This window comes from Cryptomeria japonica, chromosome 9 (assembly GCF_030272615.1).
Source record: "Cryptomeria japonica chromosome 9, Sugi_1.0, whole genome shotgun sequence".
NCBI classification, from domain to species: domain Eukaryota; kingdom Viridiplantae; phylum Streptophyta; class Pinopsida; order Cupressales; family Cupressaceae; genus Cryptomeria; species Cryptomeria japonica.
In genome coordinates, this window is record NC_081413.1 from 474,520,614 (window position 1) to 474,538,833 (window position 18,220).

The 18,220-nt window shown below is 38.5% G+C and overlaps 1 protein-coding gene across 2 annotated transcripts in view; it reads left to right on the top strand.

Moving 5' to 3' along the window:
* The window catches only part of LOC131075963 (uncharacterized), a 128,537-nt gene that overhangs the window by 26,992 nt on the left and 83,325 nt on the right, over positions 1-18,220 (top strand). For both annotated transcript variants that reach the window (XM_058012960.2, XM_059211135.1), the window contains 3 exons: positions 12,423-12,681; positions 12,840-12,876; positions 12,994-13,099. In XM_058012960.2, coding sequence (XP_057868943.2) covers positions 12,423-12,681; positions 12,840-12,876; positions 12,994-13,099 — 402 coding nt within the window. The remainder of the gene's footprint in view (positions 1-12,422; positions 12,682-12,839; positions 12,877-12,993; positions 13,100-18,220) is intronic.

An 18,220-nucleotide genomic window follows, 5' to 3' on the forward strand; every position in this document is an offset into this window, starting at 1 on the left:
TAAGATGGAAGGGTAGGTTAAAGTTAAGCGAAGGGAGGTGAGGGTGTAGTGGTAGGACTAAATGCAGGTGAAGGGTAGTAGATGAGTATGTTAGGTGAAGGTGATAAAAGATAAAGAGAGATAGAAGGTAAGGGATATGGAAGTGGAAAGGGTAGGGTGAAATGGTGATGGTAGGAAAGGGGAAGTGGAAAGCCGTCAAGATGGAGGGTTATGGAAGGAAGAGAGAGATGAAAGGATGAAAGGGTGGAATGGTGATGGCGAAGGTGAGGAATGGAAATGAGAGTGATCGGGCCTGGGCACCCACGGGCAGTGTCGGGAGAAGTGGAAGTGATAAAATCTTGGCTAGGTGAAGGAAGTGTTGAACCTCGGTTCATCTTAAAGAGACAAACTTGATCAACTTTTGACCTCTTGACCGACTATACCTCTTCAATGCAAAGGCTCATAGCGAAAGACTCAACACTAACCTAGAACTAAGCTAAGAGGACCAAACCTAGAAAGCAAAAAAGTAGGGGTCCCCATTTGCAATGGGGCGATGTGTGAATATGTCACAACAGGTTTCCAGTAGCAGTGCAGTCTCCTGATTTGGTATTGGAGTATGTAAAGGGGTATAACCCAGAAGCCAGAGAAATTAGGATTGTCGATGGCCAATTGATGGAATCTCTATGGCCATAGTCCTCAGGTTACCATATAGAGAAACGTTTCACTACGTTGATCAACAAAAGGCCCTCAAATATTTTAGTGAGAACAAAAGTAAATGCTTAAACAACCTAGCTAAAAACTGGTTGGTATCTCCCAAAGGAGGGAAGTCTCAACTCCCTAAGATGCTTCATCGTTCCCTCTTCATCAAAGAAGTCTCCAATTTGATAGTACTACTTCATCGATTGATGGGAAGTGTGGATTCAATAAATTTTGAAATATGGATGTACCTTTTCATCTTAGTTGTTTCAGAAGGGAAGCAATTCATTGATTGGGGTAGTCTCATTAGTGATAGCTTGCATGAATAGTTGGTCCACTTTAAAGAAAGTCAACACTTCCATATGTCTTCTTACCTTGTTTATGCAATTGCTAATTTGAGACCTTGGCCAAGGCTTAGCACTAGAGATGTGCTCAACCAAACAACACAGGTATATGACTATTATAAATAGTTGTAGTTGGAGGAAAGCTACATTCATTTCAGGAGAGTCAACAATGCCTTCGCAATGTTAGCAGTAAGGCTACTCCAGGGAAATAAAACTATGAGGATATCAACGCAAGCAACTGCACTGGTGAAATAGTATGGGAGTTTCTTTATTCAGTTTCCAAAATTCACATATCTACGGGTAGGTGGGTTCGATTGCTACCCATTCAAGCTGCCGAGATATGTTGATGACAAGCTCATCTTGATTAAGCTTTGTAGGCAATTAGCTGCAGTTCAGAAGAAATGCAGAGATAAAAAGAAGATTGGTATCCTATTCCCTGTCAGGCTCAATTGCTACAGTTGCAGGTCCATCTCGGATGCAGAAAATGTGGAGAGAGAATTTGTTGTGAGGTATTCACACATCGCCCCATTGCAAATGGGGATCCCCACTTTTTTTTGCTTTGCAGGGTAGTGTTAGAGTCCTTTTCTATTAGCCTTTATGTTGAAGGGGCATAGTTGGTCGAGGGGCCTGGAGTCAGGAGGATAGCTCTTCTTTTGGGGGTGAAATGAGGTCAAAATGAACATAAAGAGAAAGAGGTCTGATGGAAGAACTCTTCAAGATCAAGCTCAATCAAGCAATGCAAGGAAACATCAATTGGGTTAAGTACATAGGCAACTTCAAGTGCCCCTCTCTCAGAGCGAATTTCACTCTTATTGCCTTAGGTTGAAGGTGAAATCATATTCAAGGTGAGTTTTGAGGTCTTATAGTATATAGAGGTATAAACTAAGGCATAAAGTAATAAGACTCAACTCAAAAGTGCATTTTCAAGCTACTTTAGATGCTCTTAGTTGAGAGCAAAGTTGTTCCTACAACACACCATGAGCCTAGTTTCAACAAGCTTGAATGAATGCGATGAAAGGGAATGAGCAAGAAAACACTAAGTGTCATGTTTCAATCCACTTCAGGTGCATGAGATTTGGAGCGAACTTCACTTCATGTGCATCCACTTTGGAGCGAACTTCACTTCATGTGCACCCCTTTTGGAACGAACTTCATCTGCTCAAGACTCAGAGTGAAATTCTTCCTAAAACCTCATGTTGAGCATGCTATGACGTGTTGGAATTGAGAAAGTGAGTGTAAGTGAGAGAAGGAAAGTTAGAGTGTTGATTTGGAATTAACTTCAAGTGCTCCTCAAGAGGAGCGAATTTCACTTCAAGTGCTCTTTGATAGGAGTGAATTTTTCTTTTAGGCCTTCCATGAGGTGAGTTTTGACATGTTTTCATCAATGAATGTTTTAAAACCCAAGGTTTGAGTCGATGAAGCAAGTAAATGATTGAGAGCAAGTTTATTTTGATTTGAAATTCACTTCAAGTGCATGGCCTCAGGAGCGAACTTCAGGTGCATGACTTCAGGAGCGAACTTCAGGTGCATGAGAGTTGGAGCAAACTTCGAGTGCATGGATCATGGAGCGAATTCTACTTCGGGTGCTCTTAATTAAGAGCAAATTTGCCTCATTTTCCCAAGAGATGATGTGAGATTTCTTATAAAATCATTGCCTTGAGCCAATTTGATTCTTAGAAAAGAATAATTTTGAGTTAAGATGATGAAAGGCAAGTTTGAGGGTCACTTCATTCGAATGAACTTCATGTGCATCCAAGTTGGAGCGAGTTTTACTTCATGTGCTTCACTCTTAGAGCAAAATTCCTCTAGAGACCTTTGATAAAGTTAATTTGTCATGTTTTCATCAATAAATGGTTGAAGGACTCAATGTTAGAACCCATAGAATAAGGGGAAATGAGTGAAAGCAAGTTCAATGACAAGTTTGAAGATCACTTCAAGTGCATCAAGGTTGGAGTGAAGTTCATGTGCACCATCTTTGGAGCGAACTTCATGTGCACCATTCCTAGAGCGAACTTCAAGTGCTCCACTTTAGGAGTGAAATTGCTTGTAGAGCCCTCTTCCAAGTTAATTTGATGCCTCCACCTGCATGAAGGATAAAGTATTCAAACCTGAAGTGATGAAGGGCAGAATTGGACTAGGTTTGAGAGAACTTCTATTGCCCCTTATTGGGAGCGAAATCCTCTTATCAAATCTGCAAATCACATAAAACCAGAGAATATATCAAGCTAGAAGAATTATCAAGGTTATATATTGTGTTTGATATCATGTTTGTTTTGTTTTGCAGATGGGAGAGGATGGTGATTGCAAAGCAAAAAGGAGAAAGATTGTAAGATCTACACCACCATGTAAAGGGGGAACTTCATTTACGAGCATGAGAACGCCTAAGAGGAATCTCAACTCTCACCACACCATGGAGACATGAAGAGATCAAAGGAGTGCGAAGGAGAAATCATACAATCACCCCAAGGCAAGCAGGTCAGGATGGGGGAATGACTCGACTACATCAATGCTTCCCATCATCATCATATTGGGCGAACTTGAAATGTTGAGTATCAAGAGATATCTCTCAACATCCCTTCATGATGACGAATCAAGTCTACAAGTGCAAGTTGAAGTGGCATCCTAGTCATCATCCCAGTCACTACTCCACCAATCAAAGAAGTTCCACCTTAGCACATCGAGATGCAATGAACTTGACTCGTCCATGATGGCACAAACTTCGAGGCACCTACCCCTATTATCTATTGGTTGAATATTCCAGAGATGACATGTGTCAAAGTGTTGTAATTATTTCATTGGCTAGAATTGAGTTTGTTGTAACAAACCCTAATTAGGGTTTCATTGTAAAATCTCGCCCATTAATCTCAAATCAATCCCGGCCACTCATTGTAATGAGCTCTCTATATAAAGCTCAAGCTCTTCATTTGTAAAGGTTAATAGAAGAATAGAATAGAGAATAGTTCAATAGCAGAGAGCAATTAGAGTAGAAGTTAGATTAGGAGAAGGCAAAGATTATCGCCTAAACCTTGTTGTAAAGAACAATTGATTTCATTGAAGTTATGGTGGATTAATGTGTTATTTCAACAATTTGCATGGTCTCTACTTCTCAATTCATTTGCTTTCATTGTAAGTTACCGATTCGGGTATATATTCGCTGGTTCGACAATTTTTTTTCTTTCTTGGGGATAGGTATGGGTACATCCGTACACACACACACACACACACACACACACACATATATATATATATTCTAATTTTATATATATATGCATACATATATTATATATATGTTCAAACATCAAAATTATATATATGTTTTGATGCATTTCATGCATCATAAGGGGCAAAATTAGGGTTTAGATGTTGAAAAATATTTAAAAGGGTATTTTTTTATTGTTTTTTGTGTTTTTATGACCCGTGGGCCCCGTTTTTGGGAACCCACGGGCCTTGGTTCTCCTGGGTCCGCCCGGGTTCTCCCTGGGTTCCTCCCGGGTCCTGCCCAGGTGGCTGGGTTCTCTGTGGATCCTTCCACAGGGAGAACCTGGGGAGAACCAGGACTGGGCAAGAACTAGGACCCGGACCCAGACCATTTTGCCAAGAACCGATATCTTAGCTTTCATGATAAGATTGAATGGAGGAATGTTGAATGCATTTGTGTGGAATTCGTTTAGTCCATACCACTAGCCTCTTGCTGATTGTAAGTGTGCCTTGGGTGGTCAACTGGAATGATACGAGCTTAACTTCAAATTGTTATGCGTCCCTTGTTTATGCATTAACTTGGATGGTAATCAATGTTTGATGGTAATGATTTGAATATCTTTGAATTATCCCCTAGAAGATTGCACTGAGCTGGTGTCAAATCGTTCAATTTGATAGTGAGACCTTGCCCAGTAGGATTCCATCTAATTATTCACCCATCCTCTTTCATTCTAGGCTTTAAGATAGAATTTATCAACCCTTTCTCTTTTGTTCTTTTTTTCAACTCAAGCTAGTTTAGGACAAAAAGCATTACAAGATTGCAACATCAGATGATCTAGTTCGAACAATTCAAACATTCAACAATCTAGTGTAAGTCGCCTTGTGATTCTAGCATAATCGCATCAAACCATTCAGCTTACCCACACGTCGTGACCCAACATACCAAAACCTTGGAGTTGCCTCAAGTGATCCTTAAGCTAATCTTCAACATTTGAGTAACTTTGTTCAAGAGAGGATAAGATACTTTTGGGTATTTTATTCTGTGTTCACATGTGCGTGAAAAACACATCAACAGTTGTAGGTCCATCTCGGATGCAAAAAGTGTGGAGAGAGCATTAGTCAAAATCAGTTTGTACGGTTACAAAATGAGATTCTCTTTTGATAGCAAGGGATATGTCAGAGATAACTTGAAGTTAGGCCCTAGATACATCCACTTCCCTAATATTGAAGACTTTTGGGAGGATTGTGAAGATGACTTTGAAGTTAGAAGACGAGATTGGACAAGGCTAACTGTAAGTCAGATGAGAGAATTCAGAATGGATTGGGTCATTTACGAGATAGAAGACGATGGATCAGACTTAGTAGATCCTCTCTATTTTGAGAAAGTTCAAGCTCAACCCCTCCCGACTATCAATTGGGCAGATCCAGAAGCCAGAGTGATCAGTGAGAGGACAGCCTTTGTGATCAAAAGGTTAGAAGCTTGCATAGAAAAGAAGATAGCTGAGATGACTATGACAAAACCTCCAATTGTGAAAGAGATTTCAAGGAGAAAGAGTAGTCATCAAGGAGACACTACCTCTTTAGTGCCATCTCAAACCCCAGTTGCAAGCAACTCTTCTCAACAAAGTGCTCAAGGAGATGGCGGTGATGAAGATCTACCAAGGAGGAATAATCTCCAAAGCACCTGTAGCGATGACCCCAAGGGAAAGAGGAAGAAATCTAAGTCTAAAGAAAAAATAATGGGCTCTACACAAGAAGAGAATAGGACAATAAACTTGAATGAAGTTCGGGATGACATCGGAGTCAATGAAGGGATACCCACCATGTCCCCTTCTATCCTCATCGACTCCCCTCAACATGAAATTTAGGACATTGTATTGAATATGCCACCCCCATCTTTTACAAAAACAATGTTTTCTTTAGAAGATGTCTTAGGACAAGATGTTTATACTTCATTCGTGCCACAACATCCTCAACATAATGACATGCCCAAGTCTTCCCAAGATCCTTCTCTTTCATGGGTCGAACAAAGCTTGATGATGAAGAAAAGGAAAATGGCAGAGTTGGTTGTTCCAAAATTTGATACAATTTCAAATCTTTTCCAGAGGCCCGAGAAGCAAAAGAAGATAAAAGCTACCTCGAGGATAAATACACTTCCAACATCAGGGAACATGTGCTTGGAGATAGCTCAACCTAGCTCAGAAAAGAATGTGAATGGGGCCACTCCTGGTGAATTTTTCATGACCAAAGTTGACGTGGGACCTTCTATCCATGAAGGTGATATACACAATTTCAATATGGTTGCAGCGAAATTAGTAGAAAGGACTAAAAAGGAGAAGCATTCTAAAGATCAGCTGAAACAATAGGTGCAGAGCCTTGCTTCTTACTTGAAGTCTATTGTGGATACAACTACATTGCCATTGAACATAGATCATCCGTCGGTCATCACAGGGCCAGAAGGAGAAATTGAAAGAGGAGTTATAGAAAGCCTCCAAAAATACCAGTCTTATGGAAGGGCAACAAAAAAATGGGTTGAAAAGGTGAAAACAAATGCATCCAAGTTCTTTATAAAGGTGAAGGCAATCTATGACAAAGCAAGAATTAGGAAAGAGGCCGTTGAGAAGGATTTGGGCAATATCAAGAAAGAAGAAGCAATTTGGGAAGGAATCCTTGGGGAACTCAGGGAGATGATACAAATAGATGCTAGGATCCTAGTGGCAGAGAAAATATTCCCAATCCTAGTGGCAGAGAAAATATTCCCAAGTGTTGGTGAAAATTACTCAGAAACTTGGCTTGAGCACATTGAATGGAAGTTGGTAGTTATTAGCCAGGTATTAGCAGACCAGGAAAGGCTTGTAGTGACTTGTGATCAGATACAAGTCAAGGTTCAAATGAGCTCTCATCCGTTTATCCCAATGTGTCACAGATGGAAGAAATTCAAACCATACAAAAGAACTACCAGGATATGATAAAGAAGGAACTCTTGGGTGGGGAAGTTCTCAACAAAGGCGCAATGGAAAGGTTTAGTGATATTTTTGGAGCCTTGAAGCTTTCTGTCACTCACATACGGGATTCACAACTTGAACTGGAAGGAATTCACAAGAGTTTGAAGATTTGGAGAATGAGGATATCTAGTGTCATCATTCCAAAGAACAAACTAGTTGCTCTTGCTGTCAGACTTTTCAGGATCCTCAAGGAAAAGTCCCCTCCTCAGCAAGGCCAGACATCAGCATTAGCAAATATATCAGGGATCCCATCAACCAACATAGAGGGGTTATGGAATGTTGATAGTGTCTTTTGTATAGTTTTTGGGTTGGTTTCAAGTCATGATTTTGATTGATTATAACTAATGTAACATGACTTGTACTTTTTTTTCATAATCAAAGTTGGATTTTGGGTTGTTTCATTGTAAAAGTTAGGTTTACCCTAGCTTGTTTCTAAGCTAGTAGTTATTCTAAGTGCAAACCTAGGTGGTTATTTTAAGAAACTACTTTGGGTAGTTATTCTAAGTAATTGCCTTAAGTGACCAACTTGGGTAGTTTCGCTAAGTGGTTACCTTAATTGGTTATTTTAAGTGGTTATGAAAAGTAGTTGGGTAGTTATCCTTAGTGGTTAACTCTCCCACACTTATATATATGCTTCAATAAGATGTAACTGGGGTTCCACTTTTTCATAAGGCATTGTATGAAGGACTTGAATAGTATTATTCAAGTAGAAAAGCAAATAGAGAACAAATTTTGGATGTGTGTTCAATTCGTTCTCATGTGTTATTGTTAATGCTTCTTATGTCTCGTCAATAATAGCTTTTGCTTCCTTTAATGATGTATGTGAACAAGATTATCATATCGAGTTTTGGTATCTCAACTTGAATATGTGGGACTTTGAAAGATAGTTTATTTCCTATTCCTTTATCTTACGCATTTTTGTTTATAAACCCCAAAACTACAAAATACACCTATCTTATGAGGGAGCTGCCCCTCTCAAATGCAAAGGGAGATCGACATTCCACAATGATCTTCCAACTATTGTAAACATTCGTTGCTGCTTAGGGTAAACAGGGTCATTTTGAAGAAACGTTCGCAATGACAAATCCGTTTACTAACAAATTCTCACGTCCTTCTAATACTCCTCAACGGCAAGATAGGAGAACCAACTAGCAACAACAAGTCCCAACAACAACCTCCCCTCAAGTCAATTAACAATAAGAGTAGAGGAATCAACTTACAATGATGAAGCGGCTAAAATTATCACACCAGAATTCCTCAATAAATAGTTATGATCTAATTACCGTAGCCACACCATAATAGATTTGACAACCCTTACCCAAAGTCATCAAATTGATTCACACATTAACTTGCACACACTCTCATAAAACCCATGACTTGATCAGATTTGTCCTTTTGCTCATCTCACCGCCTATTTCCATTATCAAATTGGCTAGCATACTAAATACTCCTAGTTCTACTCTAGTATACTAAATTCTCTTCTTCCTTTGTCCTTTGCAAGGATTGACAAGCAAGAAATATTCACACGCCTCAGCTGTTTATCAAATTTTATCCTTATTCTTTCTGTCTTCTAGCGCATTCTTTTTTTTTTGAATCTTTGCTTTAATATGAATTCAAAGCCCAACTCAGACTTAAGAATAAACTGATCAGCAATAATAATATGGTAGAAAATTACCAAAATGCGGATATTATTGCATTTTGGAAAAAGAATCCAAAGCTTACCATAAATTATTCAATCATTTCGCTTACAACTCACACAACACACTGCGTAGAATGACTTCACAAACCTCAACTGCAAACTTGGTAGAACCGAGCAAATGATCAAACTTTTCAACTTTGAATCCCGCAAACTCTTTTTTGCCCAAGTTGCAACTCCAAATGAGCTACACTGCAATAACTAGGTTGGATCTTTCACCACTAAGCTTATTCTTATCCAAGGTTTTCGTCCTTGAGTAGGCTGTTTTGAATCAAGTCTGATTCCAAAACCCCAAGGGTTTCACCAGAGATCAATAATATGAATTGCAGAATACTTGTAGTGTCGTAAATTGTACTCCTTTAATTATGGAGCCCGATTCCACACTCTCCTAGCACTCATCTTAGTGTTTCCCAATCCTTTATGCATTATAGGACCTTTTCTAATATTAAATTAATATTTAACTCAAGAATATGAGTCCTTTATTTCAAAGTGTGCCCTTTATATTTTATCATTTTAATTCATTATGAGTCCTGCCCCATTTCAAATTTCAAAACATTTTTTATCCCACTTAAATATCACTAGCAATTGCAACTCAGTGTGCAATGGTACGCCGAAGAGGTGTGGGAGGTCAAATATATGTGTATATCTAAAGATGACCTCTTTACATTTAGCTATACACTAGTATAAACAATATATAAAAGAGATTCAAAGTTCATAAACTACGTTCAAATATAGTTAGAAGTAATGTCTATCATTAAACCTTTGACACTTTCTACTATCAAATACATTGGTTCAAAATTTCCCAAATATTTTGTTGACATATATAGTATAGGCCTTAGACTACTCGGATTTGTCTATAATGGGTTTGTCTTTACATATTTACATATAAGGAGAGTAAAGAGAGAGAAAAGTTGAGAGGGAGAGTAACGGAGAAATAGTTCATTATATATAGGGAGAGATAACTTTATCTAGAGAGGGAGAGGAAAAGGTAGTGGTAAAACGGAGAGATAGCTATAACTTAGGAGAGAGGGAAAGGTAGAAAGAGGGAGACAATGAGAGAGGGGGAGAAAAAGAGATAAAAAAATAAAGATATAGGTAGAGAGGGATAGATGGAAAGAAAGAGATAGAGATAGAGATAAGAAGGGAGAAATATGGAGTGTTTGTGTGTGTCTTAATGAGAGAGATAAATTTAGAGATAGGGAGAGAGAAACATGGAGTGTGTGTGTATGTGTGTGTGAGAGAGAGAGAGAGAGAGAGAGAGAATTTTAAGAACATAAATATTTAATTTAGTTAAAAATGATAAAATATATTTAATAAATATTGTATAAAATAAGATAAAAGTTAAAATTATAATTGTTGTATCGCTTGTAACATCCTTCTCTTTAAAAAGTGTGCTTTTAGATTCTTCACCACTTGGTAAAAAATAAGCATTTGCTTATATATCTATCTCATAGTTAAATAAAAAAATTCTATCCACGCTCCCCTTCCATTTATTTTCCCCAACATACAAATGTTATGAAAACACTTTTCTAGACCTTTAGTATACTAAACTTCTATTTGTAGATGGGTTTCATTTGCTTGATCCTTCTATGCTATCAAATGTTGAATTTACATGTTTTGCTAAATAATGCTTTAAGATAGCAACTTCTTTTGGACCATATGTAATACTAGTTTTTTCCATATGTACAACCTAAAAGATTTTTGTATAGTTTATCTTGTGATCAATTTATACGGTAGAACTAATAATGTCACTACAATAAAAAGAAACAAACTGATCATTTTATAAGATAAAATAATCTTCTTCATCTTAATGGATAATATTTTCTAATTCTTAATTTTTTTGTTTTGCTTTTTACTTAAAAAATCATATAAAAAGACAATGTGTACCAATATTGCTTAAATTTTCTAATGACAAAGGGCTCTAACTAAATTGAACATACAAATTTCCTTATATTAGAGCATACATCATAGATTATTTAGTATCTTTGCTTTAATATGAATTCAAAGCCCAACTCATACTTAAGAATATACTGACCAGCAATAATAATATGGTAGAAAATCACCAAAATGTGGATATTATTGCATTTTGGAAAAAAGAATCCAAAGCTTACCATAAATTATTCAATCATTTTGCTTACAGCTCACACAACACTGCGTAGAATGACTTCACAAACCTCAACTGCAAACTTGGTAGAACTGAGCAAATGATCAAACTTTTCAACTTTGAATCCCGCAAACTCCTTTTTGCCCAAGTTGCAACTCTAAATGAGCTACACTGCAATAACTAGGTTGGATCTTTCACCACTAAGCTTATTCTTATCCAAGGTTTCCGTCCTTGAGTAGGCAGGCTGTTTTGAACCAAGTCTGATTCCAAAACCCCTAGGGTTTCACCAGAGATCAATAATATGAATTGCAAAATACTTGTATTGTCGTAAATTGTACTCCTTTAATTATGGGGCCCATTCCACACTCTCCTAGCACTCATTCTAGTGTTTCCCACTCCTTTATGCATTATAGGACCTTTTCTAAAATTAAATTAATATTTAACTCAAGAATATGAGTCCTTTCTTATTTTAAATCTCATCACACTCTTATTTGGGCCCTTATTTCAAAGTGTGCCCTTTATATTTTATCATTTTAATTCATTATGAGTCCTGCCCCATTTCAAATTTCAAAACATTTTTTATCCCACTTAAATATCATAATTTTCATATAAAATATATATCTAGTATCGCTATTCTATTATCTTGCGACCCTAAAAATTTGGGCTTATTTTGTTGGGACACTGGCAATCGACGAATAGCGTCCCATGCTTTTTGGCCAAAATGTCAAGAGGATAATATGTTGGTCTTGCTATTTCTAGACCTATATTCAATGTGAAAAAATGATTATTTTAAGTTGGCCTTTTATCAATCTAAAGTTAGAATTTCATATATAAGCAAGCTACCTTCCTCATTTGTGATATTAATTAAGAGTGCAACTTTATGATATCCTTATGATGTGAAAGCTCTGCCTAATGTGAAGTTCCAGATCTGCAAATTCAAGGATTAATCAGTATTATGAGATCTTAGAAATGCAAGTATAGGGGAAGCAAAACTGCACATTGATGCTAGCATAAGAGAATGGTAGCTTCACTTGTATGGTCTGGACTCCGAAATAAATTCTTTTTCAAGGCTCTGAACCTGTGATGTCATGCCAATTGTCCTTCATGCAGATCTTGCCTCCATTTTGGTTGGGCTTGCCTCTAATTAGTTCAGAGCTGGTTTACTTTATTAATCTTTTACTCTGAATTATGATCAATGCTAAGATTAATTTCCCTGCCTTAATGGAATGACTACATTTGCCTATCTATTTCAAATTTTTGTTTTCTGTGGAAAAAATGACACCTTTTTCCTATTTACAACTGTATTTTTCATGTGTTCTTACCTAAATGTTATCCTATTTTGACATGTTATTTCTCTCATGCATCACTTATGTATCTCATAAGTGTTAAATTCCATGCAGCTTGTGGATGATGCTACTCTTCGGCGTTTCTTAAATGCTCGAGAATCGAATGTGCAAAAAGCTAGCGAGCTATATCTGAAGTACAGAAAATGGAGACAGACTTTTGTACCACTTGGCTATGTCTCAGAGACAATGATCTCAAATGAACTTAAGAAGAACTTTGTATCCATGCAAGGATTCGACAAAAAAGGAAGGCCAATCGCAGTTGTTCACTTGGCAAGGCATAAACCTTGCCACAGGACTATAGAAGATTTTAAACGTAGGTCACAGTTTCAATTGCTGTTAATTTGGTTCATTGGCTAGTTACAATTTTAAGATCTCCAATATATGGTTAAAACAAATTTAAGCTCTAATTCTTTAAGTCATTTGATGATATTGTTCCTGTATAATATTAACTTATTCATAAATTTTGTGCAGGTCTTCTCGTCTATACTCTTGATAAAATGTCTTCTAGGTATTCCTGCCTTAAAGTAACTTATTTCTGTTGGTCAATTAAAGAATTTATAACTAAATTATTCCATTTTTCATTTAAATATTTAATAAGATATTTATATTTGAGCAATTATTACAGTACACAAGGAGGACAGGAAAAATTTTCCATCATAGGAGATTTTGATGGTTGGATGTTCAAGCATGTAGACATTCGTGGAGCCCTGGCAGCTGTGGACACATTACAGGTTGTGTTGCAGATGTTTAAATGCTCATATTTTTTATACTTGTGCTCTGAGGTTTTTATTCTGTCAAAGATATAATGAGATTCCTCTGCCAAACACCTGTATATAGTATGTTTTTACGGGGTGTAACTAATGCCACAGTGTTGCCTGGTGTCTAACTTGTTTATTTTACATGTTCTTGTTGTAATTACTTCCCGTGCATGCGTGTTTTAAATTTAAGAAGGTATTGAAGCCATAAAGTTCATAAACATGATGCCAAGATCATAAACTTTGTATTCAAAACACAATGTTGTAGTGGGGCAATTCTATTGACACTTTGCTCATCCATCACCTTCTTATTGCACTAGCTTCATTATATTTAATCAGAAAAAACAAAAACTAGTCATTCTGTAGCGATTATATCATGCAATGTACATAAGGAATAATACATGCTTAAAAATTTACCACATGATTATATTATATGTGAAGAAAAGTATAAGAGAAGTTAAACCAATTGAATAGATGACTAGATTTCGATCTTGGTCCATCTGTATAAATCATTGGTGGAAGTCAAAGGAAAAGTGAAGAGTGTACATTATGCAGCAGACATGCAAGGTTGAGTGGAGGAATGGCTTGAACATCATATGTTAGTGTTTCTAGGAATTAATTATCCCCACCATATTAATGCATGCATGCATGTTTATGTGTGTGTGTGTGTGTGTGTGTGTGTGTGTACATACATACATAAGTATGCATGTTTGTGTGTGTCTGTGTGTGCGTGCGTGTATGTATGTATGCATGTATGCACATACGTATGCATGTATTTTAAAAAAGAATATTACTAGTGTTAATTATGCATGGCCAAACTTGTATAAAACACCACAAATACAAATATCAAGCTGTCTACATCAATCCCCCATATGTCGAATATTGTATTATGGATTGAGAAACAAACCCAACAGTGTAGGCATAAGCAAAAGTTGACTATCATACTCTTGACAACTTCTAGAGATAAAGGTGGTGGCAATTTAGATTGTCACCTAGACATAGGAAGTTGCCACTGCCACTTTTCACAAGGCTAAAATTCCTAACCGTGGGGGTCACAAGGCTAGTGTGCAATCATTATAGCAACTTAGTTTTCCCCACCCATGCCAATTTGGTTGTGGTCTGGGTGTGAATAGATGGATGTTTATAGCAATTGGCCAAGGTTCCATTTTAGTGCAATCTGGCAGTTTTTAGGTATTACTTGAGAGTACTTGAGGTGACATATTTCCTTGATGCTTGACCATATTTGGCCAAGAAATAGGAATTCATTGAGTGAAAACAGGACATTGATTGCCCCATCCACATTATGTAAAATTATCTTGATTTATACCAATTACTATAGTCTAAAACCTCATGAATTGCAAAACTTGGGAGGCCAAAATTTGACCCGAACTCAGCAACTTGGCAAGTGACCGTAAGCTGCCTTTGCATAACTGGAAATTTTCAACATCCTTCTTCGCTCAAACAAACAATAGATGTTTAATCACCTGCACATGATTAGATAATGTGCCCTTGACTGGAAGATGTGCCCTCAAGGAGCTGCGATTGGAAAATGTGCCTATGTCATTTCATTTCTTTGGTACTTGGCATGTGCATGGTCTAGGGTGTCTTCACATAGTGTGACTCCTTCAGTGTCCTCACAGATTTGGACGAGTCTTTTGATGAGTTTTGTCACGTTTTTGGCTATTAACTCATTTATTTTCTGCAAAAAAGTACTCCTGAGATTTTTGGGTGAGTGACATGGGTACAATTAACTTTTTGGGGCAATTTTTTTTTTGCGAGTTAGCTGAGTTCTTTTCAGGTTTTTAATCTATGCCTATCAACATTTTGTGGAGGATGGTTTTAGTAGTCTTGATTGGAGAGTAGTTGAATGGGTATAATTAGGGTTTGAAGGCAATATAAATTCAATCCCTATTAGAATAATAGCTTGGGCACTGCAACTTGGCATCGTAATCTTCTATTTTAAGTGTATTGGGATGAATGTTGCCAAAAGGTGGAGAGGGGTTAGGAAACAAAAAAAGTTGCACTCTTCATTGGAGAAGAAATAGTCATGGTTTGGAAAACTACAAAAGAATTAGGTGCAAGTGGTAGTTGTATAGGAAACTTGAACAGCTGTATAGCTTAGTTTATTGTAGTATAGAGTTGTCATATCTTTGAATAGTTTTTGATTTGAATTGTAGTGAAATAGGTTTAATCAGAGTTTTAAGGCATTACTAATTCAATCCCAGCCAAGATATTAATTTGGGAAACACCATAGTAAAAGTTGCAAACACCATAGGAGAGAAAGCAACCAACTCCATATAAGAGAAATTGGTCATGCTCTGGAAATTGCAAAAGGATTACATGCAAGTAGTATTGATACAAGGAACTGTCAAAAATATGCACGGCTTGGTTTATTGTATTATATAGTTGTTGGATCTTTGATGTTTTGACTACCCTTATTTGAGGATATGCAAATTTTTGGGAACATAGACTCAGTTTCTTCCCCTTGTGATTTGAAAAAATTGTGAGGATGTTCCTAGATAGAGCTAAATTGTTGGGGTGGAGATGGGAAGGATGGGCAGGGGTGGAGGGACATTGGGAGGGCATTTTAAGTTCATCATTTGTTTAGAATGGGAGGATAGCTAGGAACTTTTTGATTGTTCTATGGCACTTTTGTGTCTCTCATGGTAATACATCTAGGCATCTTTGGGATGTTGTCAAGGATTTTCATGCCTCTTTGTGATGTTCTTGGCCCTTGTGGGGGGCATTTGGGCCTCTTTGAGACACCTCAAACTTTGATGAGGCTGTCAAGGTGACCTTGGGAGAATCAAGGGATTCCTTGCTTCCTCAATCTGTTTGCACCTTCTTGCCATGTAAAAATCCAACAATTTTCAAAACATTCCTAATATGTTATAGGGGGTCTCTTATTTCTTGATCCCTAGTAGCCCTCCATGTGTCGCTTTTGGAATTTGGGGATCCCTCTAGCCATCCTTTCACTTGAATTCCTTGTTCCTTTGCATCCTTGTCCCAAAAATTGGTGAACTATATGTTGTCGGGAATAATCATTATGTTATGTTGTTATATTATGTTTATGTTGTCGTCGGTAATAATGAGTTACGGCGGTAAGTTAGTTAGCCGACGGGTAGGTAGTTGGAGTCGCGACGGTTGTGTCGCACCCCTTCGGCTGTCATATATTGTACCACCTCCGGGTGTTGGAGGACATGTAATGTTGACGACAGATTATAATATGAACATCTTTTGACATTAATGGCAAGCTTATTCTGGCACTTCTTTTGTATTTGCATTGTGCATTGCTGTTCAGTTTCTGTATTCTTCCTGTTTACCTAGTGAGGTAAACATTTGGCGCCGTTGCCTAGACGAACTCGGAATGGAAGACACGGATGGCGCACAAACCCAATGGGCCTACCCGTTGCTGAAATAAACCCAGAAGTTGACGATACCCAAACAGAACTCTATGTAGGAGAAGACACCGCGACGAGAGAATTTTCAATTCTACTCCAAGTAGCCATTCAGACCTACGTTCGACGAGAGGCGGCGGAGGCGCAAGTGCCGTCTGGACAGCGTTGGAAGTGAGTCCGGAGGTAAATCGGTTGATGAACCATCTCCCCCGATTGCTAGCACAAGCATCGTTGGCACAACAAGCTCGCCTGGAGGAGATTGCCCGGGAGGAGCGACGCCAAGAAATTTTGCAACAGTACGAGGAACGGGAAGCAGAACGAGATGGCGCCAGGTCAGGGGCATTTGAACCGTGAGCCATATGGGGTGGAATAAAAAACACTTATTGTAATAATTATGTCATATTGTTGGCATAAACTTGTCTTCCACATTATGAATGAATAAAAGTATGCCATTAAGTATATAGAAAGCTGTCTGGGAATTAATGCCCAATACACTGAATAAAGACAAAAATAAGCCACAATATATAGATGAACGTGCAGTAGCCCAACGTGCCTTGATCCTTGAATAGCAAGCGGAAAGGCGACAGAGGTATAAGCGAAGAGAGGAGGAACGCTCCGAAGGGGACGATGAGGCCAGCGGCCACCCACGGAGTTGGGAGGAGTTACTTGCGGAAACTCGCCGCAGGATAGAGTATACCAAAACTCAGTTGAGGGATTTGAGGGACTTGCCACACACACCAGAGGCTAGGAAAACTCCAAGGAGTGGGGAGGAGGCAGGAGAGGGAGAAGACACCGGGGCTGCCAGGAGTGTCGGAGGGACACCGGGGCACGGCGGTCAAGCACCCCTTATAGAATCCGACCCATCCGGAGTAGGACAACAACCACCAGTAGTAAAAAGACAAGGCATGGCACAAAAACAAAAACTTCCAAAGTTCCATGGGGATGGGAAAGAAGACCCTGTCCGCCATTGTCGCACTTGTGAAACAATTTGGGGAGCGAATGGTGTTACCGATGAGGACGAGTGGGTAACACAGTTTCCTGCAACCCTGAGGGGCGTAGCCATCGACTGGTTTTCGGATACAGATAAGGCTAAAATTGGCACATGGCCAGACTTGAAGAAGGAATTTCAAGCAGAGTTTCGTCTCCTAAGAGACAATAATGAGATTGTAGCCGAAATCTACGGCACGAAACAGAGAAAGGACGAGACTGTTCGAACCTACAACCGGCGGCTCAAAGAGCTGCTAGGAAAGATGGAGAACCAACCAGCAGACGGACTGAAAAAAGGGTGGTTCGTGGAAGGTCTAAAGAAATCCCTTAGACGAAAAATGAAGATAGTACCTCCCTCTTCATACTCCGACGCCTATAACAGGGCAATGGATTTAGAAAGTGAACAGAAGACGTCCAAGAAGAAGAAAAATAAATCCTCGTCGGATGATGATTCCTCTTCTGACAAAAGTGATAGCAGTGATGACGACTCTAATCGGAAGGTACGGGCTCTCCAGAAAGATATGGAGCGAATGATGAGAGAGATAAAGGCAACCAAAGGAAGCACAAGCAAAGGCGACGAAGGGGATTTATGGTGCACGGACTGCCGTACCGACGGACACACGAAGGGGTCTTGTCCGAAAAAAGCATTTTGCGATATTTGCCAGATTGCCGGACACCTTACCAAGGAGTGTCCGTACAATATGAGGACCCG